We start from the raw sequence: 25,223 nt of genomic DNA, 5'->3' as shown, positions 1-25,223 counted from the left end.
GGTCTGACTACACTAATCCGATTTTCCATAGCTCTGGAGGTTATGGCAACACAGCAAATAGTTAAAAATAGCTGAAATATTACAAGAGCTTCTGACTCACCCACTCACAGGCAAAGTTCTAGACTCCTACTACCCTCTGGGTGAAAAAAAATCTAAACTGTCCTCTTAGCCTTCTACCTCTTGTCTTAAATCTGTGCACTCTGGTTATTAATCCCTCTACAAATTGTAAAAGTGTATCACGACCCACCCTATCCATACCTATTGTAATTGGGTCCCCTCTCAACCTTTGCTGCTCCAAGGAAAACAACCCAACATGTCCATTTTTATTTTATAGTTCAGACCCTCCAGCCTAGGCAGTATCCTTGTAAATCTCCCCTACAATCTCTCTAATGCAATCACATTTTTCATATCATGTGGAGACCAGACTACACACTGTACACTAATTGTTGCTCTAACCAACTTTTTATACTGTTCCAGCATAACCAGCTCTTGTATTCCATGTCTCAGTTAATAAAGGCAAATATTCCATATGCTTCCTTACACACTTATCTACCTTAGCCCTGCTACTTTCAGGGATCTGTGGATATAACACCAAGGTACTTCTGATTTTCAGTAATTTCCAGGGTCCCACCATTCGCAGTGTAACCCCTTGCCTTTTAGTCCTCCCCAAATGCATTCCCTCACAATTTACCCCAAGTCCTCCCCAAGTGCATTCCCTCACAACTTCCAAGTTGAATTCCATTTGCCTCTTCTCTAGCCACCTGACAAGTCCATTGATTTTCCTCCTGCAGTTTGTGCTATTTTGCACCCTACCAATTTTTGTGCATCCATACACTGCTTGATCATACCCAGTCATCCATTTCCAAATCATTAATGGACACAAACAACAAGGGGCCCAGCACCAAGCCCTCTGGAACTCCACTGGAACCTGACTTCCAGTCACAGAAATATCCCTCAACCATCACCCTCTGCTTCCTGACTCTCAACCAATTTTAGATCAAACATGCCACTTTGCCTTGAATCCTATGGGCTCTTACCTTTGACCAGTCTGCCATGAGGGGCCTCAAAAACCATGCTTAAAGCCCATCTAAACCACATCAAATTTAACTTATCACCATTCCTGCTTACCTCAAAATACTCAACAATACTTGTCAAACACAACCTTCCCTTAACAATTCCATGCTGACTATACTTGATTAAACAGTGTCTCTAACTGAAGGTACATTCTGTCCCTCAGGATTCCTTCTAATAACTTTCCCACATTGGAGTTTAGAATGACTGGTCTATCCTTTACTCACCATTTTTTTAATGATAAGACAACGTTAGCAGTACTCTAGGCCTCTGGCACCTCAGCTGTGGGCAGAGAGGTTTTAAAAATTATCATAAAGATATCTCTTGCCTTGCCTCCCTGAACAGTGTAGAATGCATCTCGTGTGGATTGTGGATTTATCCACTTTTAAGGTTACTAAACCCACTCATACCTCCTCTTTCTAGATGTTAATTTCTTCTAACATCTCACAGCTCTCCACCCAATGCCTATACCTATGTCATCCTGTCAGTGGTTGGTTGGCTAAACAAAACTCTGGAAACCTGTACCACCAGGACTGTTGTGACCCAAGGAAAAGAGGATTCATAGAACTTTATGATAGTTGTATACATGAAATTCAAAGCACTATTGACTTATCCCGTATGAATAATCAACAACATATTGTGGAAATGAGTAGCTGCATGTGACCACATTCATGTTAGGAGTGGTGCAAAGGCTTGTCGTTACAAAAAAGCCTCTGCTGTACCAACTATTTACAGTGAAACATTTTGTATACTTTTATTCATTGATTCATATATAACTTACCTTGGCTCTGGTTTGTGCTAAAATAAAAACTACAAAACGTGAAACATGGTCATTCAGTAAATTTGATTATTTTGGTTAATGGTTTCCCCATGGAACCATAATATCAATCTGTAAATTATTGTATAAGAGACACCATGTATAGGACTGAATATTTGATACGCTTTATTTCAAAAGCTATTTTCCTCTTTCAAAAGCCTAACGAACTATCCAGACCAGCACTGCAAAATTAAGAAATTCAACCTGGTAAAATACAACTTAGAAAATGCAATATTATCCCTGGGCAGGTGCCCTGCAATACTGCATTCAAACATGTTCTGGGTTCCTTTCTTCAGAATCTGGTGATTAAAACATTTTAGACTTTGAGCATGCAAGGGTGGAGAATGGAATATGTATGTCACCTTTCAATTTACTTTTCCAGTGAATGTAGCTTGCTTGGACATAGTGCTTGGTTATTCTTAACACATTCTTATTTGCTTTTTTGCACATCTGTCTCCAATACTTTTCCAACCATTGGGTTAATAATGGGCTAAGCACAGTACATATTCACAAATGCTGATGGCAATATAGATTTATTTTTTCCAAATGGAAACATTAAATACAATTTTGTTTAAAAGCTTTGAGCCAACTTACATAAGGGAAAGCTAATTATGCTCAAGGGACTGCAACTACAGAATATTACCTCAGATTTTCATCACGTTGTTGATATGGATAAAAAAAACAATTTATTTAAATACCTTCAATCGGCGAGGAAAGCATTTTGCATGTAATATAAAGTTCATGAGTATATAAATATAAAAAAGTCATGTAACAACTATCAACAAAAACATCGTTACCATATCTAACTTCCCCAAGAAAGAAAACATCACTGAACTCTAATTATATCAAGTTTCTTTCTAAGTTCAATCAGTAAGCTTATACCTTCCAACCTGTGGTTTTTAAATAAGTGCTTCATATTCTACTAAACTAGGATCCACAAACACTGTGCAGCAGTCACTTCCTTCTCTTCATGGCCGCATCTAACTTCATTTTATTCATACTTTCCCAGTTTATTTTTAAGAAAAAGACAAAATGATCCTTTTTTTTCTAGAACTTGGCCAGTGAATTGCTTATCAGTGTAACCCAGTGGTAGTTAAGAGGTTTGACATACACAGAGTTTCTAATTACTGCTCTGCTGTTACAAAGGAAAATACTTGATTTCTTCCTGTATGAGACAAGGGGGAATGACATGGAATTTGAGTCATAGTTATTTCTTTAAAGTTAGCAGGCTTGGTTGAGGATTAGAAAAAGACTGTATACCTGCTCTAGCTCTAAAGAAAAATAACATTCTTTTGTGGGAAATTCACAATATACAGCACATTATTGCCTTTTCCCATGGTCAGTTAGTGCAAACTTAAAGATTGCATTCAATACAGGTTCAGCTGGAGTGGGGTGATGTGGGCAAAAAGGCTGACAATCAGCACTAATTAAAAAAATGTCTCTTCAAGTTTAGTAATATTTTCCCCCACAATAAAACTCAATTAAAAAGCATACTTGACTTTTATCTCCCTCTTTAAAAGAAAGGGTACTTTCAACAAACAATCCATCACGGCAAAGGCTTGGAAGATTTGTAAACAATGTGATACTTGATTCAAGGAAAGATCTATATTAAGTTAGCACCTTGAATCTCAAATATCTTAGTATTTACCCAGGGAAAGGAAGGTCAAAATTTCAAGTGTTCAACATGTAACAAACTATGGGTACGATAATTTGCAAACCAATTACTATTGAAGCTGAATTAATGGAGCTAAATTCTGAGGTTCAAGGACAGAAATAGTGTTTTTACCATAACTCCATAACTTCAAAAAGGACACTGCATTTTGTAAAACATGGCAAATTTGTTTTGAAGGAACAGATGGAAAGAAGGACCAAAATTTTAAAATACGGCTCACAAGATATAAAATGCAACCCAAAATCAGCATTAATTTTAAGGTATCTTTAAGACCAATAAAATTCTTCCAAATCAGCTTTAAAATTGAGAGCTCAGGGACACCAAGATGCAGCTGTCTCTAAAACAGCCAAGAAACGATCTTGAACAGTGCACACCTATACTGCTGGTAAAACCAGGCATCTCCCCACATGGACAAGAGTTGCATCCTATATGAAGCTGAAGGGTCAGTGCAAAACACCACACTTGCAACATTACGTTGCTCTGTGGATTCAACTGTCATCAATTATTCTTTGGTTAGGAAACAAAAATCTAAGATCTTCGTGGTTTATGTATATATATAGTTTTAATAGGTCACAATTTTACATACCATGCTTACACTGTAATCCATGAAAAAAAGTCAGCTACACCAATAAAAGAGACAGACTTCACTTTTTAAATAACACATGCACTAATGGGCTGGAAGACCTACTTCATACTCTATGTAAAGCACTGTCTTCATGCACAATCTGGAATCAATAGCTCTACAGGTGTAAAGTGAATCTGTCCTGTTGCGGGTTCCATTATGTATAATGTTCTTTAAGTTATCAAAATTACTTCCTTGACCATTAATATAAACAAAATGAATACTGTACTCTTATTTGACATATTTCTACAATAATCTGCAATACTGGGTAAGGAAGCTACTTTGCTGCTCGTATTACGAGCCATGTCTGAAGTGGGTTTTCTTTAAGTAAAAATGCACCCATTTTACAATGTGCTTGGCACCTGAAATTAAAACTCAACAACATTATGAGGGAGTGCTGCTCACTGTTATTATGCAAGTGAGAGGTGCAGTCATTTGCACAATCAAAACAGTTCTCAACAGACCAAAATTTAAACATTTGATCTTAATAAGGCAACTTCTATAAAATGCCCACTTGAAATTTCATATACATTATAAAATATCCACCTAAAATCTTAGCCCACACCACCCCTAGTGCTTTTTTTAGCATAAGTGCTTCCAAAGTGAGCACAAGTAGTGTCTTTTCTCAACAGTCAACTTGTTGATGACTACCAAAGGAGGATTTTAATTTTGCTCTTATCAATATAGAGTTGTGTCTTTGAAACAAAGTAAATTAAAATTAAAATAGCATGACCCTTTTCTGCCACTGTGCACTTATTCTTTGCAGCACACTGGGAACAACTCCTTCATGTTACAATGTAGTGTATACTATATGTTTTTTTTCTGGATGACTGAAATAACAATTTAGTGTTACCTTTTAGTTCCCAACACCTGAAGCCTAGAGGGAAAAGAATATAAATCAGTCTCTGTACCAACATTCAAATGACGAATAAAAGATGTACCTAATGGGATTTGCTCCTCCTAAAATATATTCCAAATCTGTTTTATTAGTTCCTCTATAAGGTGCATGTCTTGCACTATTCAGGAAAGAAAGGGAGTGTTAATACTATGGTACTGTGGGCAATGGCAGCCTTGTACTAGTGATTAGACAGCCATGTTCAGTGGATTGCTTTTCTTGAGAGTACCAAAACTTGTCCTTTTCAAACTCATTATAAACACGTGGTACTGCACACCAACAATAAATACAGTACTAGAATAGAAAACATCAACTTTGCCAGAGATCAGAGGATATTTAAAAAAAAACATGTGCAGTTATTCTGAACAGTGTCATTTGATCCTATACCATTTTAAAAATCTCACATGTAGACAAAATTAGTCTGAGCTCTTGTCTGATCATTCCTACAAAGTGCAACGATGACAATGGCGAAGCTGATTGTATTACAGCAACGCACAGACATGGGTACGAGCGTAGTATGGCAGAGTAGTGGGAGCATAGAAGCACTGGTCAGCAGCAGCGAACGTTCTGTCGAAGCGGTGGCAGTTCTGGAGGAATTTCAGGCTCTGGTTGCAGTGATAAAATGCTGTTCGATAATTCTCGTCTGGGTACATCAGGCAACTAAAAATTAGAGTAGAGATTAAACATAAATGTTTGTGAAAGCTTGCAGAAATATCTTAAGAGAATCCAATTAAAAGATTCACATAAAATCAGACATATAATAAATAACAACAACAACAAAAACAAAGTTGCTGGAAAAGCTCAGCAGATCTGGCAGCATCTGTGAAGGAAAAAACAGAGTTAACATTTTGGGTCTGGTGACCCTTCCTCAGGGCTAATAATAAATGATAATAATAAAATAAATAATGTCATAATGGTTAATCATTTCGCTTTAATTTTTTAACATTTAACATTTTGTTGCAGCACAGAAGCAGAGATACGCTTCAAGCAAAGTGATATAAACACAAAGGAGAAAGAAATAGAATGTTTTGCTGATAGGGTTGGACAAAGAATGATAGGAGGAAACTCTTGCAAAACATAAACACTGGCTGGTAAGCAGCAAGTACCGTAGGATATACTGATAAACAACTTGGCTAATATTGCACATTGTCTGAGGTGCTGCAACAATTTTGGCCACTGGCCATTCTCAATGATTGAGGGCATTCACCTCGATCTCTAAAGGTTAACAGCCACTTGTGCTACTCAGTGTTTACACTGAATCTTCCAGACTGTGCATCTCGGAATTAGGCGTACCATTGAGAAATACTGAGTGCTACTTATAGCAAAGGTTAACAACAACTTTTGCATTTATATGTTTAGTTTAACTGTGAAACAAATTGCAAACATTATAAATCATGAAGAAATGCACAATGGCAATGGTCCTCCTGTTCCAATTTACACTACCTCCAGACCAAACCTTTGCAAGCTACAGTCCGCTGCAGCAGGGGAGGGCATGTAAGATGAGCCAGCAAATTCATTGTACACAAAGTGTGCATGGGGAACTGCTCATGGAGCCTGGCTGGTCAGCATTGGGAGTGTGAAAAATTCTTTATTTAGAGACTGCTCCTCTTATCTGAGTACACAAGAAGCAGAGGCATGCGGTAAGTGTAGATTATTATTTATCAGATTATTGCCATTTTGATTTGGCCAGAATACGAGGAGTGATTTCAAAAGTTCAATATAGTTTACATTTGAGTTTCAAAACCTTTTAAGAAAAGGCAAGTGTACTCTTATACAGCTTTGTTTCTCCATTTTTCTAGCTTCTTCACTAAATCTGCTTTTTTTTCCCCCCTGAGGTTTGATGTCATGGGAGCTGGTAGTCAAGGATTTGAATCTGGGACCTTAAGGTCTATCTACATCGACACAGTGATACATGACTGCCTCCAGCTACTGGAATGGTTACATGTCTACAATAAAACTTCTTCACCTGTGTGTACACCCTTTCAATATTTAACATCATGAATCCCTACACATTTATAAGGTTACCAGGGACATGGTACACGTGGAACAAACTGTAAATGCACTTGGTAGCATTTATTTTAAGTTGCTGAAAGGTTTTTAAAATCCCAGCTCTAGAAATAAGAGGTAGAGAAAGGATACAAATCACCACAAGATGTGGTGACCCCCTATCTTTTGGTCTTGCCACATTTTCTATCTACTGTTTCTATCCCTCTAGATTTTGCCACACTACATTGCAGATTACAGCAAGACAGCACTTAAATCATTGGCAGAACAAATTACTGCAGATGCTGAAAATCTGAAGTCAAGACAGAAAATACTGAAAAGACTCAGCAGGTCAAGCAGCATCTGTGGAGAGAGAAGTGACAATGGAATTGACTGCCACTGAAAAGCTGGGGATCTAAGTGTAGAAATTAAACCAAGAGAATTTGGAAAAGAGGATACATTTGGTTTCATTGTTATGATGGTGTAATTGTAATAATAATGGTTTAATGTTTACAGTATGGGAGGCGATGGCTTAGCAGTATTATTGCTAGAATATTAACCTAGAGCCCTAGATAATTTTCTGGGTACCCAGGTTCAAATCCCGCCATGGTGGACTGTGAATTTGAATTCAATAAAAAAAAAAATCTGGGATTAAGAGTCTAATGATAACCATGAAACTGTTGCCGATTGTCAGAAAAATTCATTTGATTCACCAACGTCCTTTAAGGGAGGAAATCTGCCATTCTTACCTAGTCTGGCCTCCATGCAACTCCAGACCCATAGCAATGTGGTTGACTCTCAAATGCCCTTTGGGCAATTAGGGATGGGCAACAAATACTGGCCTGGCCAGTGATATCCACCTTCCATGAATTAACACAAAAAATGGTACCAAAATGTATTTTTATTCTTATTGTTTGTCTCTTCAACATTCATGGCTGGTCCCCATACTTAAGACATGGCTCTCTGATTGAAAGGTCCATGCAGTCCTGCTCTGGACCCATCATTTACTTCTTTGCTTATTCTATTATCCCCACCGTTCATTTTTTAGCAACTAATCATTCCTTGTTCTTTCCTCCATTCCCTAACTCTCCTTGCCTCTGCTTGCTGTTACATTTCTAACAATCAACCTGAAACATTATCTCTGTTAATCTCTCTAGACATGTTACTTGACTTGTTGAGTAGTGTTCTATTTTCACTTCACAATATTTTGCTTTTACATGAATTATTTGAAGTTGCTCATGCGTGTAGGATCACCACCAATGTGATGTGACAGTACTATAAGACAATATTGGAGCTGATTCACTTTTGGACTGATATTTGTAATACAGCATTCTGAACTTCCAAAATTCAACAAAGTCAATTTTTCCAAATCATATATAAAGATTGCAAGTGTTGCAGCAGTTCCTGGTGTTAAATTTTCATTCGCCAAATAAATGAACTTGCCTTATTTAGAATGTCATCCACAAGCTTCATAAAGATCTCATTGACATTATAGTTGTCCTTTGCACTGGCTTCACAAAAACGCATCCCAGTTACCTGCAGGGCAAACTAAGGAAGTGAAAGAATAAAGACATTTAGCAAAACATCTATAGCCAAAAGTTTAGTTTTGTTTTAAATTAAGAATATCATCAAAAGTGGCAAAAGGTCCATTTTAATTCGAAAAGACATGCTACACACCTACATCTAAATCTATTCTGACAAGAAAAAAGGAAAGATTGAATCACAGAATAGTTTCTCTGCAATTTTACTTCACTTTACTGGCGAACTGGTTAAGGCAGTTCCTTTAGAAAAATGGAATTGAAAATAATTGCATTGTCTTTCCACTCGGATTCTACCGATATCAAGCCACAGGTGGTGATGGTGAGCTGCTTTCTTAAAATCACTGCAGCCTGTTTGGAGTTGCGACTCTCGTTGCTGTTAGAGAGTTCCAGGATTTTGATCCAGCAACAGGAAGGAACAGAAACACATTTTCAAGTCAGGATGGTGTGTGACTTGAGACAGATATTTGGAGGTGTTCTCATTTTGCAGAAATTGGTGAGTTGCAGGGCAACTTTTAAATAGTCACTAGGCGCCTGTGTTGCAGGAAGTGAGTGCCCAAGGTGGTGAATAGATTACCAATCAAGAAAGTTCCTTTGTGTGGTACGCTATGATGTGGAGCGTTGGTGGAGCTGCAAATATGAAGGTCAGTGACGAGTATTCCATCATGGTCCTGATGGAAACTTTGGAAAATCTGGTGGTAAGTTACTGGCTGCACAATACACAAAACTTTGACCTGTTCTTTTATCCATTGTATGTGCGCAGCTGGTCCAAAGAGGTTTAGGGTCAAAGGTGACTGCTGAGATGTTGACAATACGAGATTCAGCAACAGTAATATCATTGAATGTTAAGGCAGGTTGCCAGACTCTCTTTTATTGCAGATGGTCTTTATTTGACACCTGTAACAATGCCAATGTTATTTGTCACTTATGACTCCAGACTTGAATGTTTTCTAGATCTTGATTGCTGCATGGAGGTACACAACATGCAATGTGTGCCTCCATAAAAAGAAGTTTATAAGTGCATAAATACTAGGCTCCAGTGTACTATTCTTCACTGCCTGGCTATTCAAGTTTTAATATAGGACGCTGTCCTGAGGATCTCCCACTGCAATGTCTTCAGGCTGCGATGATTGACCTCTAACATTCACAACAATCTTCTTTTGACCTTGGTATAGCTCTAATCTGTGCTCCCCCCAAGCCCAATTTTCACTAACTTCACTAAGGCTCCTTAACGCCATACTGTGAAATGCTGGGTGCATGCACTCATGCTCACCACCTGAAGTCAGCATTTTTGTCCATGCTTGGATTAAGACTGCAGTGAGGTCCAGAATGGAGTGATCCATGCAGAATTCAAACTAAACATCAGTGGGCCGATTATTGGTGAATAAGGGCTGTTGGTTAAAACCGTCAACACTTTTCATCACTTTGTCAATGATCTGAGATTAGACTCATGGGGTGATAGTTGGTTAAATCAGGGTAGTCCTGCCTTTTGTAGACAAGACAATTCTCCACATTATTTGATAGATGCCAGCGTCATAGCTGTAACTGGAACAACTTGGCTAGAGAAGTACCTAGTTCTGAATTTGAAGTCTTCAGCACTACTGCTGGGATACTGTCAATGCCCACAGTCTTTGCAGTATCCAGTGGTTTCAGCAGTTTCTAGATATCATGTGGAACAAGTCAAATTCAGAACTTGAATATTATTGAAAAAAAGGCACATTTTGTTGGAGCTTTTTGTCTTGGATAATTCACAAGAATAAAAATATAACGGGGAAAATCAATATTTATACTGCTTGAGAGGAGCGTGCTTATCGGTTTCAAAGTGGATTTTAACAGAATACTGCCATCAAGCCAAAAAGTCGTTCCGCCTATCACACACATAGTAATGCGGAATATGAATTTTTGTGAATATGATACCAGATATGTAGGCCATATGAGTCAAAGACTGCTTATGGTATTAAACAGCACATCCCTTTTGATGTTCACATCTAGCAAGGTACTGATCGCAACCAGCCAGTACGTACTTGATAATTCTTGACAATGTCCAACATTAGAGACACTTCTGCAATTGAACAACATTTGCTTCATAATCGAGCAAAGAATTATGCTGACAACTAAGTTAGGATTGTCACTTGGGCTCATAGTTCAGTTCATTTGCATGTACTGGAAGCTACAACATTAAACAGACAGGGCTCTGCTCTTTGTAGGCAGAAAGAACATATACATACTGTGCCTGCCTGTTTGACTCAATAAAATAGGTGACAGCCATTTGCTGTTTCATTTCTCAAAGTAATGCCCTGACCAACCAGTGATTTAAAATTTAAACAAAGTCTGTCACTTAACTGTCAATCATAACTAATGAGCACATTCTCCATGGTAAAATCTTGACCAGAGTCTATTGTCAAACAATAGACACTCTCTTCTCATACAGGAAATTTGCAGACTTTCCCCTTGAATTAGTATTCTCGTGAATTGTCTGAATGACTGCAACACTAGAAGCTTTGACAAAATGTGTCGTTTTGCAGCAAAGCAACCTGCAGTCCTTACCTGGTATGACCTACATATCACTCTAGCAACACAGTAACGTGGTCGGTACTTGACTGTTCATTGAAACGATGTGGCAAGTTACCGATTTCAAGGACAACTTATTTTCAGAAAGTGTTTAATAAAGTCCCACTTAAGAGGTTATTGCGCAAGGTTAGAGAACATGGAATTCAGGTAATATACTGGAAATGACTGAGAATTGCTGATCAGACAAGAAGCAGAGAAGGCTTTAAAATTGGAATAGAAGGTGGTGATTAGAAGGATACCAAAGGGATCAGTGCTTGGGCCTCAGCTATTCATTACATATATATCAACGACTTGAATGACAGAATCAAATGCAATAATTCCATATTTGCTGATGATACAAAACTTAATGGATTTCAGAGTTGTGGAGTGGAAAGACAGAGGTTTTAAGACTATTTAGACAGGTTGGTTGAGCGGGCAAATGCATGGCAGAGCAGCATAACCTAGATAAGGGTGAAGTTATCTATTTCAGCAGGAAAACAAAAATTGCAGAGTATTATGATGATTGAGTGGGAAATGGTGACAAATGGACCTGAATATCCTTGTACACCTGTTAATGAAAGCAAGCAGTCAGGAATAGAAGTATGGTGGCCTTCATTGTGGGAAATTTGAATACAGGGGCAAAGATGTCTTGCTGTAACTGGACAGGGCCTTGGTGAGACCACACCTGGAATATTGTGTGCAGTTTTGGTCACTTTGTCCAAAAATGTACTTGATATAGAGGGAGTGAAACAAAGTTTCTAATTAGGGATGAGCAACAAATGGCAGTTTTGCTAGTGGCGCATACATCCCATGAATGCGTTAAAAAAAACGATACAAATACTTAATAGAATGGAAGAAGTTTAGTGCAAAATATTAAAATCCGAGAATAGGAGAAGAGTACATGGATTCTGAAGAAGACACATTTTGGACCGTAGTTCAGAAATTCTTCTCATTAAATATGATCTATTTACAGAAGAAACATCCAGGAAGTGTCGTTGAAAATCCAACAAATAAATCTCTCTGTAAGTATTGAAAATAAACAAAGCCAAAAAGTTTTCTTCAGCTGTAATTATCCTGTGATCTCCGAGCCCTACTTTAGTCTCTGAATATTTTGTTGTTGACAATGGTAGACACTAGAATTAACTCCTTGTGGCTACAGTCTGAGCAAGAGTTTTACATAGAACTTTATAACCAGGATTACATTAGGAAGGTGCACTTCATAACAACAAGTAATATTTTTAGATAGTTTCTTACCTTTTCTCCCTGTTGACGAGAGATTGCTCGATCAACTTCACAGTCCAACTTATTTCCCACTAATAGTAACTCTGCATCTTCTGAAGCATACTGTATATGACAAAACATTTGTTAGCGGTCAAATTCTTTATTCATTCACGGGACGAGGGCATCGCTGGCCAGGCAGCATTTATTGCCCATCCCTAATTGCCCAGAGGGCAGTTAAGCATCAACTACATTGCTGTGGGTCTGGAGTCACATGTAGGCAGACCAGGTAAGGATAGCAGTTTCCTTCCCTAAAGGACATTAATGAACCAGATGGGCTTTTCCGACAATCTACGATGGATTCACGGTCATCATTAGATTCTTAATTCCAAATATTTATTGAATTCAAATTCCACCATCTGCCATGGCAGGATTCGAACCCGGGTCCCCAGAACATTATCTGATCTCTGGATTAACAGGCCTGGTGGTATTATCGCCTCCCCTTATTGTGGTGCAATATATACGCGGGCTGTACAAGTAATATGAATGAACAGAAAGACGCAAAACAGTTGGTTGCCCACCTTCCGTAATTTGCAAGGGTAGCAAAATATTATTCAATCATGGGTCCTGTGCATCATTGGCTGGGCCACCATTTATTGCCCAGGCCACCATTTGTTGCCCATCCCTAATTGCCCTTCAGGTGGTACGCTGGACTGCTTTGTTGAACCACTGAAAACTATTTGTAAGCAGACCCACAGAACTGCAAGGGAGGGAGTTCCATGATTCTGACCTAGCAGTTGTGTTGGGACAGCAAAAAGATTCAAAGTCAGGATGGCGTGTTTTTTTAATCTACCTTTAAGCCCGTGCCCTTCTGGATTGTACAGATCTTAAGTTCAGAAGCTGCTAAGGAGCCTTGTCGAGTTGTTGTGGTGCACTCTGTAGATGGAACACACTTTTGCTGCTGTCTATTGGGTTGCGGTGGTGCGAATATTTGCGCCAATCAAACAGGCTGCTTTGTCATGGATGGTGTCAAGCTGTTTTAATGTAGTTGAAGCTGCACTCAACCAGGCAAGTGGAAAATATTCAATCACACTCCTGACTTGTGACTTGTAGATGGTGGGTAGGCTTTGGGAATCAGGATTAGAGTCACCGCTGCAGAATTCATAGCTTCTGACCTGCTGTTGCAACACAATATTTATATTGCTGGGCAACATCAGTTTCTGGTCAATGGTAACCTTCATGATATTGAAAGTGGGGCATTCAGTGATGACAATACCACCGAATATAAAGGGACGATGATTAAATTCTCTCTCGTTGGAGATGATCATTGTCTGATACTTGTGTGGCACAAATGGTTCTTGCCACTTATCAGCCAGGCCTGGATATTGTCCATTGCTCCATTTGTGCATAGATTGTTTCAGTACCTAAGGAGTCACAAATGGTACTGAACACTGCACAATCATCAGTGAACATCCCCACCTCTAACCTTGTGATAGAAAGAAGATCATTGATGAAGCAGCTGAAGATAGTCGGACCATGGACACTATCCTGAGGAATTCCTGCAGATATCTTGTGTCTGAGAAAACTAACCTCTAACAACCAAAACCATATTTTGTGCTCAGTATGACTCCAACTGGTGGAGTTTTCCTCCTTAATCCTATCAACTACAGTTTTGCTAGGCTTTTTAATGTCACACTTGGTCAAACATTGATACTGAGGACAGTCACTCTCACTTCCGTTTTGAACTTAGTTCTTTTTTCCATGTTTTGGACCAAAGCTATAAGGTTTGAACTAAGTGGGCCTGGCAGTACCCAAATTGAGCATCAGTGACCATACTATTTTTGAACAATGCCACTGACAGTTGATGACACTTTTTGTCACTTTGCTGATTATTGAGAATAGACTGCTGAGCAGTAATTGGCCAGGTGAGATTTGTCCTTTTTATTTGTAGACAGGACATAACTGAGCAACTTGCCACATTTCCATTTTTTAACTGCACTTCAACCATTTGCTTAGGGGCCTGGTTAGATCTGCACCACAATACTGTTGGAACATTCAGAGCCAAAAGCCATTGCAGTATCTTTGCCTTCAACGGTTTTTTGCTACCACGTCAACTGAGTTGAATAGGCTGAAGTCTGGCATCTGATATTGAGAATCTTAGGATCATCCACTTGGAACTTTTGGCTTCAGCCCCGTCAATTGCTCTTATGTGCTTGCCTCCCCAGTCATTGTGGTTGTGGGTATTTGTCAAACCTCTCCAGTGAGTTGATTGATTGTTCAATTGCCCACTTCTCTACAATCATTCATAACTGATGACTATTTCAACGCAGCTCTGGCTGGTTCACACATTCTATCTTCTGCAAGTCTGAGATAATCAAAAACTCTGGCACTTGCGTCTTAACTGCAGAAACTCCTGCTCGCCCCTCTCCCCAATGTCATAATGTTTGATAATGCTCCTGTCAAATGTCTCGGGATCTTCTGTTAAAGGCGATATATAATTATAAGCTGCTGTTGCAAGTTTGCTATATAAAAAACTACCAATTACTACGAAACTAACAGCAATTCATTTGGTTCACAATGGTGGTTATTATGGTTTAAAAAAGTATGATCCTTCTGCAACACAATGAAGGTTAGTTTGAGAATTGAAGAAAGTGGAAAAGGAATGTTTTGGTATTGTGCAAACTGTAATTTCCGTTCTGCAAGTAATATAGTAGTATGCTAACAACATTCTGACAATTTTTCAAAAACAGTTATTTAGACTTCTTGCACTTGAACTTGAATCGTTTGCTGCTCCCTCTGCTGCTGATAAGTGTGAAACCGTCAATCTGCAGGTCGACTGTAGACTGTGTGGGATATGAAGATTGAGAACTCCGAACTGCAGATAATTTCCTCATAGCCACATCGTACGTCAAAAAAAATCACACACAAGCCTGCCTTCTTTGACACTGGTCAGCAGTGGCCTTAATTTAGAAATCTTCTATGGTTATGATAGTGCCGGTGAGCACTGCACATGTGTTATAAAAATGCACTAGGCAAATGCAAACTGTGGTTACATCATAAAAACATGGGTAAAGATGAAACTAAACACTCAATTTCAGTGATGCACTTGTAAAGGGTGAATTGTTTTGCCAATTCAAACTTAAATAACACTTCTGCCCTGTTAATTTTCCTTAAATACCAGTTAAAATCAAAGGAAAATATTATTGGCAGTTTGGGACAGTACAGGTCCTGAAATCTTACAATGTATCTGGAATATCTATTGGCTAATTAAAAATTAAATACTTAAATTTAAAAATAAAATTTAATTATAAAAATTGAAGGAGCTTAAACTACTTTTCACCATTTATAGAATTTAGACAAACATGATGAAGAATGTGCATAATGGCATCTTCATTACCTTGTCAATCATTTTCATCCATTTTGGTACATCTTCAAAAGTTTCTTTTTTAGTAATGTCATACACTAAGACAATTCCCTTGGCACTCCTGTAGTATGCTGAAGTAATGCTGTTGAACCTCTCCTGCCCTGCAGTATCCCTGAAGAAAAAATAATGTTTAAAAAAATCAAAAACATTGACAGTCAATTAAGTCAAAGTAGAACATCTATTCTGGCTACATTATCCAGTGGTTCATTTCAATCTGCCACTACCCTCATCAAAACAGTTGAATTTGAGCTCTGCAGTCATGTCACTTGTTGAGAACTCATCAACACGAAGGGTCTTGTAATTGTCTCACGATTAAGGTCCACAAAATTTCTGCTTTATTAAAATAATTTGGCAACAATAGTACTTTAAACAGATATGTAGCAGCTGCTCAATGCCAGTTTGTTAAGGGCTTGGAGAATATATAAAACATTGTTGTAGATTATTAGCTACACATTTTCTTTAGATGAATCACTGCAACACTGATAATTAATACTATTCAACTTTAATGATGGCACAGTGTAGCGTCCCTACCCCTGGACCGGAGGCCCGGGTTCAAATCCCACCTGCTCCAGAGGTGTGTAATAACATCTCTGAACAAGTTGATTAGACAAAAAAAAAATGACTGTTAGAAAAGGAGTTCCAATGTTGTTCAATCAATTAGTTTTGGTTAGATTGACAACTGAAAAATCCAAATAAATTTATTAATTTCAGCAACCTTATTTTGACCTGGATGAGGTAGAAGGATAAACACAAGTGGTCAGTATTATCAAATGCACAACACAGCTTGAATAAAGTAGTACATTTTACCTCCATAAGCTCCCGTAGGTACAGTGCTATTATTTGCCAGCCTCTTGCAGCCAGATCTTAAAGAGTCACACAGATGAGGGATGAGAACACACAGACAGTTAGAAATTAGACTACTGTTAACTGGAGACTATGGATAAATAAGGAATCTCAGAGTGACGCAGCAATCTGAAGCCATGGTCTTGCTGGGAAGTGTGAGGGGTGGGGGTGATTGCAGAGTGTTAGTAAGCTTTTTATAACTTCAAAAGAGATCATGACAACAAAGACAACTGGCAACATACCATGTGTCACACAGACTTTATCTGCCAGAATATTTGCATTACTCATTCTCACCAACATTGCCAGATGCCATTAAGGAAGAATGGAGTCCTATGTACCACACATTAGTGCACAAAGCAGCAGAGGTCCTGCAGGTTTATTGGATGCTTTGATTTACACAAGATCAAAGAAAATTTGATAAAACACTCAACGTTGGAACAGGTGGTTTATACACTTCAGAGACAGACAGTTCTTATTTTCTACTGTTTGCAAATATTTAACTTCTGGATACTATTTACCCCGACAGAGAGGGAATTCTTTGTTCACAAAAACTGGGTTAATTTGAATGGTGTGACTTTTAAGTTGGCCAAAGATCATTACAAGGAATAAAGATATTACCTGAATTAACAGGAAGTAGTGCCATGAAGCCCTGAATATTTTATATTTTAAGAAACTGGCAGATTCTCATATTCTATGCTTCTACTTACGATACCATGTACTTCACAGACAGAAAGCATACTTTTAGCTACAAAAGGCAAGTTGTGATAAAACAAGGGACAGTTTACTGGCTCGGTCTCACAGTGGTCAATTAGAGATGCAATCAGGGTGACTTGAAACCAAGGCACCCATTCTAGAGATTGAGACAGAGGAACAATTTTAAATAACTGCTGAGGGCACAGGCTAAAGGAATGACAAGAATGTCAACCAAACGCAACAGCCTGCCCAAGACACTTTTGATAGTTTGTGGCCTCATTTCTTAAAAAAAAATTATAATTATATCCAGCATAAAGCAGAATACTGAAGGAGAGGTGGAAATCAAACCTCAGTTTGACAATCTAGGTTGATCAAACAACAAATTTATTATTGTTACAGAAGCAACTTATTACAGTAAAAATTCAAGTAGAAATTCATCTTCAATCAATTTTAAAATTGGTGACACTCCAATTGGTTTCAAACATTTTTAGGGTTGTACCAGATAATATATTGTCACAATACATTACTGTACATGCTGTCATCAGGAGTGGAAAACCAGCTGATACCAAGAATGAGAATGTAATAGAATCTTCATCAGTGAGGAGTAATGGAAGAGGAATATGAACGAGTCAATGGCTGGAAACATGTTGGTCACTTACCAGATTTGTAATCTAATTTTCTTCCCTCTTAGTTCTATTGTTTTGATTTTAAAATCAACACCTATGAACAAAATACAGTAAAAGGAAAAGGAGGAATAAGAAGCAAAAGCAAAAAAGCAAACAAAATACAATTTCCAACAGGGTACATTGATCTTTGTGAAAGAAAACAATTGTATCACAGGAAAAGATGGAAAACATTCGGCCACCCAAAATATCGGGAGGGATACTGTAACTTTCTGTACGTCTGCTGAACAGGTGGATGAAATGCACACACTAACTTAGAGCATTGTATCAGACAATAGATATTTTTGTCATATTTACTAATTATATATACCAGAATGGTACCTTTAATACCACCTCCCCTCCCCCCTCTATGAAATACTACTGCAGTAATTTAAAGAGATGAGGATATATTACAATAGTCATGTGTCAGGACCGAAACCAGGGAACTCTCATCACCTTTTTATTGGACTAAATTCTACCTAATTCTCACATGGCACTGTTGTTGTTTGTACAGGGTAATATAGCTAAAGTCTTGGCATTTACTTTAGGCTTTAATATATAGGATCAATGGCGCAGAATGCAAGTTATATTTCCACGGTGCCTGCTGGCTATTTTATCACTTGTGACATAAAAAGAAATCTGATTCAAGCCACTTGCCTTTGATCTTGATCATGCTCCTCACAACTACAAACAGTTGCTACCAAGTTCAGGAACACCTGAACGCCCTTTTAAGAAACTAGTTGATACATAGCTCACACCTACTTGTTAATTGACTTTAGAGCTTCAGGTGAAATTGTGAAATGGTGGATACTCTGTGGAAAGTAATTACTGCATTCCATGGAACTAAATGAACACTGGAGAGTCCCATAACCAACAGAAACTCAGAATGTAATGATGTAGTTACAATTAAGCTAAGCCAAAAGCAATGAATTGAGTATCAAAGTGCACTTACATGTAGTAGTTATTTTTGGGAACAGAAATACCTGAATAATCTCCTAATACTTTATTTAAAATATAGGCAAATTAGCAATGTCAAAAAGTTGTTTGAAAATAACGTTTTACATGTTATAGCACTTTTACGCTGAAACTATGTTTACCAAAGCATCAGGAATCCTGGAGAAACTGAGGGTCATGGGAAAACCCAACAATGATCAGATCCAAATCAACACACAGGAAAATGGCTGCAGCTATGAAACACCAATCATCACAGTGCCAAAATATTTCTGCAGGAATTCCTGTGGACAGTGTTATCAGCACTAAGTTAACATCAATATCTGAAGTTCAACAATAATGACTGGACCGACACTATCAATCACAGGTTCCACAACAGGGCAGAGGCTGGATACTCTCACGCGTGGCTCACTGCCTGACCTTGCAATGTTTCTCCAACAAGTCTCAAGTCAAGAATATGATGAACATGTACAGCTGTAATATCATCCAACACAAAGCAGACTGTCCGATCAGCTCCTCTGCTACCGAACCCGATATCCCACTTTCTCTGCTGCTGTCACATAATTGTGGTGCACACTATCTGCAGTGTGCACTGTCAACTCACCATGGTTGCTTCAACAGCACATTGAATCCTCAACACCAGCTATCAAAAAGGACAACAGAGTCAAAGTCATAGGCATACCACAATCCTCCAGTTCTTTTCTAAGTTGTACACAGTCATCATAAAAATAAGTCTCATTCCTTTGTTGTTAATCAAAACACACAGCATGGCTAGGATTTCGTACATTCCAAAATCATTTTCTAAAAGTACCTTACCTCAGAAAACAAATCAGAACCAAAGGTATAAGTAACATACTTGATGCATAATGCAATTCAGCCATTGCTGCACAGCATTACCACATGTATGGGAGAACACAAACATTTCAACATCATTACTTTTGACTGCTAAATGGTTACATTTTCTCTCATTCATTGAAACAGCACCTATTTACTAACTTTTTATGTATTCTGGTGTCATAGTGTTATACAGCACAAACACTTTACAACTACCTTTATAAAAGAAATACTTAAGTCTGATCTGATTATTCTTTGATCTGAGGAGGGTGTTGCTCAAGCACTGACCCTCCAATGATACTTCGATTTCAGTGTTATTCATATGCTTTTGTTCATTGGTTCAAATGGAGGTTATATAATTGACAAAACGGTGGGTCTCCGGTACAAATTCTTTTATAACGCTGAAGACCACCAAGAGAAAGAGGCATCAAGCAATGACCGCACATTCAGCAGTGAGGTGCTTTTTTGACTTACACATACTCACTCACTTTTTGCCCCATCCTTATCCTTTTGTTTAAAACCTACTAGCTGTAAGGGATATAGTGAGTACCGCAAATGAATGATCATATGTGGAGGCCACAGAAAGTGTGAACAGAGTGGAATTAAGTTACTAAAATTTGTTGATTCTCCTTCCAACTCCACGTCCTGGAAAATGATTTTATAGCACAGTATTCTACATATACTGTATACATTACCTAGCATGAAGGTGGCTGTGGTGTTCTAAGGCAATCATATCAGCCACAGGACATCACATAAATAGTTCTTCAGGTCAGCGTTCGAGGCACAAGCATCTTCAGCTGTTTTATCAATGATATTCTTTCTATCATAAGGCCAGAGGTGGAGATGTCCACTGACTTAGCACCATTTATGTCTCCTCAGCTACTGAAGCAGTCCATGTCCAAATGCAGCAATATCTGGACAACATGCGGGTTTATGCTGAAAAGTGGCAAGCAACATTCACCCCACACAAGTGCCAGGGAAGGACTATTTCCAATAAGAGTGAATCCATCCATTGTCCCTCAAAATTGAATGGCCTTACAACCTGCGAGTTCCTCTCCAAGCCCCACAAAATCCTGACTTGGAACTAACTTACCATTGTTCTTCACTGTTCCTAGATCAAAATCCTGGCACTCACTTTTTAACAGCACTGTTGGTTCACCTACTCCACAGGGACTGCGGTGGTTCAAGAAGGTACTACTACCTCCTCTGGGGGAATTAGAGATGGCAACAAATTCTGGTGCAGCCAGTGAAGGGCAATGTTTACCAAACTGGCACAACTAGATTCATGTATCTCACCTTCACAAAGGAGACTAGATGCACCATTAGACATGATCTACAGGCCATAATGACAACAACTTTGAGAAAACTGGAAATATTCTCAAAAGCAGTAATTTTTAATCAATACCTATTCTTAACACAAAATTCATTTGGAAACAAAAAGATTGACTTGCGAATTTCTAAAGCATAATGAATGCTTTGAGTACAATGTAAACTGAAATTTATAAAAAACGTTTATTTACTCTGTTCTAATTATAGCAGAGAGTAAAGTTACTTTTAACAAACCAAATGTATGCAGAAGAAAAATTTCAAATGCTCCAGAAAATGATATTTGTTGCAAACTCAACCTCAATAAACTGGTGAAGTGTCATGCCTAGCAGTAACCAGTTTGTCAGTGTCTAAAGTCAGCAATTAGAACAGAAGAATTGAGGGATTTCAGGGAAAAGTGACCAGGCAGTGAAACACTATGGATGGAATTAAGGAACAGTAACATAGGGGAATAAAGTTTCAGTTGTAACAATTCTTGCTTAAAAATACATCATTTGTTCATGTTCTGAAGAAGGGTCACTGGACTCAAATGTTAACTCTGCTTTCTCTCCATAGATGCTGAGTTTTTCCAACTATTCTTGCTTTTGTTGATTTCCAGCACCTGCAGTTTTTTTTTGTTCAGTACTATGCTCAGTTTTGTACACTGAACTCAGGAAAGGCCCTACAAGGTTCACCAAAAGCAACGAGGGTTTAAACACTTACTTTGTGGAGACAGGTATCATAAACTTGACTTTGAGTTGAGCTGATATGGTTGAAGGGCTTGTTAACTGGGGTGCTTAAAATAATAAAGGGATTAAACAGGCTAAGCCACTTCCACTGATGAGGAAATCACGACCAAGCATGCATGATTTAAACGAATGAGATTTTCAAGATGGAGATCGACAGTCTATACTTCATTTGTACAAATTATTTGGATGAGAAAATAGGAGGCATGGTTAGTAAGTTTGCAGATGACACCAAAATTAGTGGTATAGTGGGCAGTGAAGAAGGTTATCTAAGATTATAAAGAGACCTTGATCAATTGGGTCAATGGGCTAAGGAGTTGCAGATGGACTTTAATTTGGATAAATGTGAGGTGTTGCATTTTGGTAGAACACAACAGCAGTACTTCTAAAATTAATGGCAGGGCCCTGGGTGGTGTTGTAAACAGAGATACCTAGGGGTTCAGGTACCTAATTCTTTGAAATTTGCATGACAGGTAGACAGTGTGCTTAAGAAGGTGTTTAGCATGCTTGCCTTCATTATTCAGACCTTTGGGTACAGGAGTTGGGACATCATGTTGAGGTTGTATAGGAGGTTGTACAGGACATTGTGAGGCCTCTTCTGGAATAGAGTGTGCAGTTCTGGTAGTCCTGTTATAGGAAGGATATTATTCAACTGGAGAGAGTTCAGAAAATATGTACCAGAATGTTGCCGGGAATGAAGGGTTTGAGTTATAAAAATAGGCTGGGACTTTTTTCACTGGAGCTTAGGAGGTTGAGGGGTAACCTTACAGAAGGTTATAAAATCATCAGGGGCACAGATAACATGAATAGCAAAGGTCATTTCCCTAAGGTGGGGGAATTCAAAACGAGGGGGCATATTTTTAAGGTGAGAGGAAAAAGATTTAAAAAGGACATGAGAGGCAACTTTTTGTTTCACAGAAAGTGGTTAGTCTATGGAATGTTCTGCCAGATAAAGTGGTGAATGCAAGTACAGTTTCAACATTTAAAAGACATTTGGATAAGTACGTGAATTGGAAAGGTTTAGAAGAATATGGGCCAAATGCAGGCAAGTGGGTCTAGTTTAGTTTGGGAATATGGTCAGTGTGGACTTGTTGGACCAAAGGGTCTGTTTCCATGTTGTATGGCTCTATTAAGGTATAAATAGTCTGCATGTTTAGTTGTCTCAAGTGGAAGAGTTTGTTGAGGAACTAAAGTTGGTGCTGAAGTTTTTTTTTAAAACCATGCACTCAGGCTCTGTTGGGTTTTTCTTACACAAATATCACTCTTGTACTTGCTGACTTACACTGGGTCTGATTTTAAAGTTCTCACACATATGTTACAATCCCTTCATGGTCTCACTCCTTTGTAGCCTGCAGCCCTACAACTCACCAAAATCTTTGGGCTCTTCTAACTCTGAACATGCGTCCACTACATTTCCTTAACCCCATCCAACTGTCAGGGCTCCACTTACTTCCTTAAATATCCCTGTTTTCCTCTTCTCTTTTAATATGCTCCTCAAAATCTCATTTTTGCTTCACCCAAATTTTTGTTCAGTTACAGTTCTGTGGGATATTATAGTTATTGCCATATCATTTTCCACCAGTACTTCCATATTCACATAAGAGAAATGCCTCGGTGATCAAGTTACCTGATTATACATAAGATAACAGTCAATTTATCTCCTGGGTTTCCATTGTTACTCAATACTGAATTCGACGATTTCAACTGTAGTTTCATTTTATCAGACAACAGGTACTGGTTATGGCTTTTTTGGGTCCAGAGAGCTACAAATGCCATGTTTTGTTTCATCGCTACTTCCTTTTGCTCACATCATGATCACTTTGACATTTTATCACTCCTGTCTTCCACACTATCGTACCTTATAGGTTCTCCACCATCATCCCTCTCTTCCACCCCTACATCAGTTCTTAATTAGAAACTAGTATATTAAATTTCTAGAAATAGTAGGAATTGCAGATGCTGGAGAATCCGAGACAACAAGGTGCAGGGCTGGATGAACACAGCAGGCCAAGCAGCATCACAGGAGCAGAGAGGCTGACGTTTCGGGCCTAGACCCTTCATCAGAAAAGGAGTGAGGATGAGCTAACTGACTGTAGTGTTGTGGTACAGGAGGCCATTCAAGTGGGGAAGGAGCAAAAATGAGCATTAGGGGACAGTAAAGTCTGAGCGATTGGCAGCATTCTTTTCAGCAAAGGGCAAGAGTCCAGACGATTGCTTGCTCATGTATTTGAAAGAGACATATACATTTTTAGGTTTTAAAGGCATCAAGGGAGTGGAGAGAAAGTGGGAATATGGCATTGAGATAAAGGATCATATTCAATGGCAGAGCAGGCTCAAAGGACCAATGGCCTACCCTTGCTCCTGGTTTTTATCTTTGAGATCATCATTGGTTATCACTTGTTTTTATTTTAATCAATCTGCTTGGCACATCTCCATCACATACTCAGGTGGAACTAAGATATTAGCCCAAAAGTTAGGGACAATACCAATGTGACACAAGACCTGCCAAAAGTTAGGGACAATACCAATGTGTCACAAGACCTGCCAAAAGTTAGGGACAATACCAATGTGACACAAAACCTGCCAAAAGTTAGGGACAATACCAATGTGTCACAAGACCCGCCAAAAGTTAGGGACAATACCAATGTGTCACATTGGTATTGTCCCTAACTTTCGGGCTAATATCTTAGTTCCACCTGAGTATGTGATGGAGATGTGCCAAACAGATTGATTAAAATAAAAACAAGTGATAACCAATGATGATCTCAAAGATAAAAACCAGGAGCAAGGGTAGGCCATTGGTCCTTTGAGCCTGCTCTGCCATTGAATATGATCCTTTATCTCAATGCCATATTCCCACTTTCTCTCCACTCCCTTGATGCCTTTAAAACCTAAAAATGTATATGTCTCTTTCAAATACATGAGCAAGCAATCGTCTGGACTCTTGCCCTTTGCTGAAAAGAATGCTGCCAATCGCTCAGATTTTACTGTCCCCTAATGCTCATTTTTGCTCCTTCCCCACTTGAATGGCCTCCTGTACCACAACACTACAGTCAGTTAGCTCATCCTCACTCCTTTTCTGATGAAGGGCCTAGGCCCGAAACGTCAGCCTCTCTGCTCCTGTGATGCTGCTTGGCCTGCTGTGTTCATCCAGCCCTGCACCTTGTATTAAATTTCTAGTCTCTGTTAGGACTAACAATCATCTGAAATCGTACCTCTTATTTTCCCCAACAATGCTCTTAGACTTGCTGAATATTTCCCATACCATTTTTAACCGCACAATTCTTCACTTTGGGGGTTGGGAAGGTGGGAGGGGAGATTGTATCGATTTCACTTCCTAACTAATCAACTCAAATGTCTAATATCCAAAATAAGGAATACTATTTACCAGGTTTTGAA

At 38.6% G+C, this 25,223-nt stretch overlaps 1 protein-coding gene across 1 annotated transcript; it reads right to left on the bottom strand.

Annotated features, from left to right (window-relative positions):
* Positions 1-4,103: 4,103 nt before the first annotated feature.
* Positions 4,104-23,612, bottom strand: rab12 (RAB12, member RAS oncogene family). Its single transcript, XM_048596188.1, has 7 exons — positions 23,452-23,612; positions 20,867-20,979; positions 17,986-18,262; positions 15,764-15,902; positions 12,403-12,492; positions 8,504-8,608; positions 4,104-5,737 (listed from the first exon to the last, which is right to left on the bottom strand). The coding sequence occupies exons 1-7, from the start codon at positions 23,610-23,612 to the stop codon at positions 5,627-5,629; spliced, it is 996 nt and encodes a 331-aa protein (XP_048452145.1). The 3' UTR covers positions 4,104-5,626.
* Positions 23,613-25,223: the final 1,611 nt, after the last annotated feature.

This window comes from Rhincodon typus, chromosome 4, assembly GCF_021869965.1.
Source record: "Rhincodon typus isolate 14 chromosome 4, sRhiTyp1.1, whole genome shotgun sequence".
NCBI lineage: Eukaryota > Metazoa > Chordata > Chondrichthyes > Orectolobiformes > Rhincodontidae > Rhincodon > Rhincodon typus.
The sequence above is the reverse complement of the archived record's forward strand: the minus strand, read 5'-3'. Positions and strand labels throughout refer to the sequence as shown.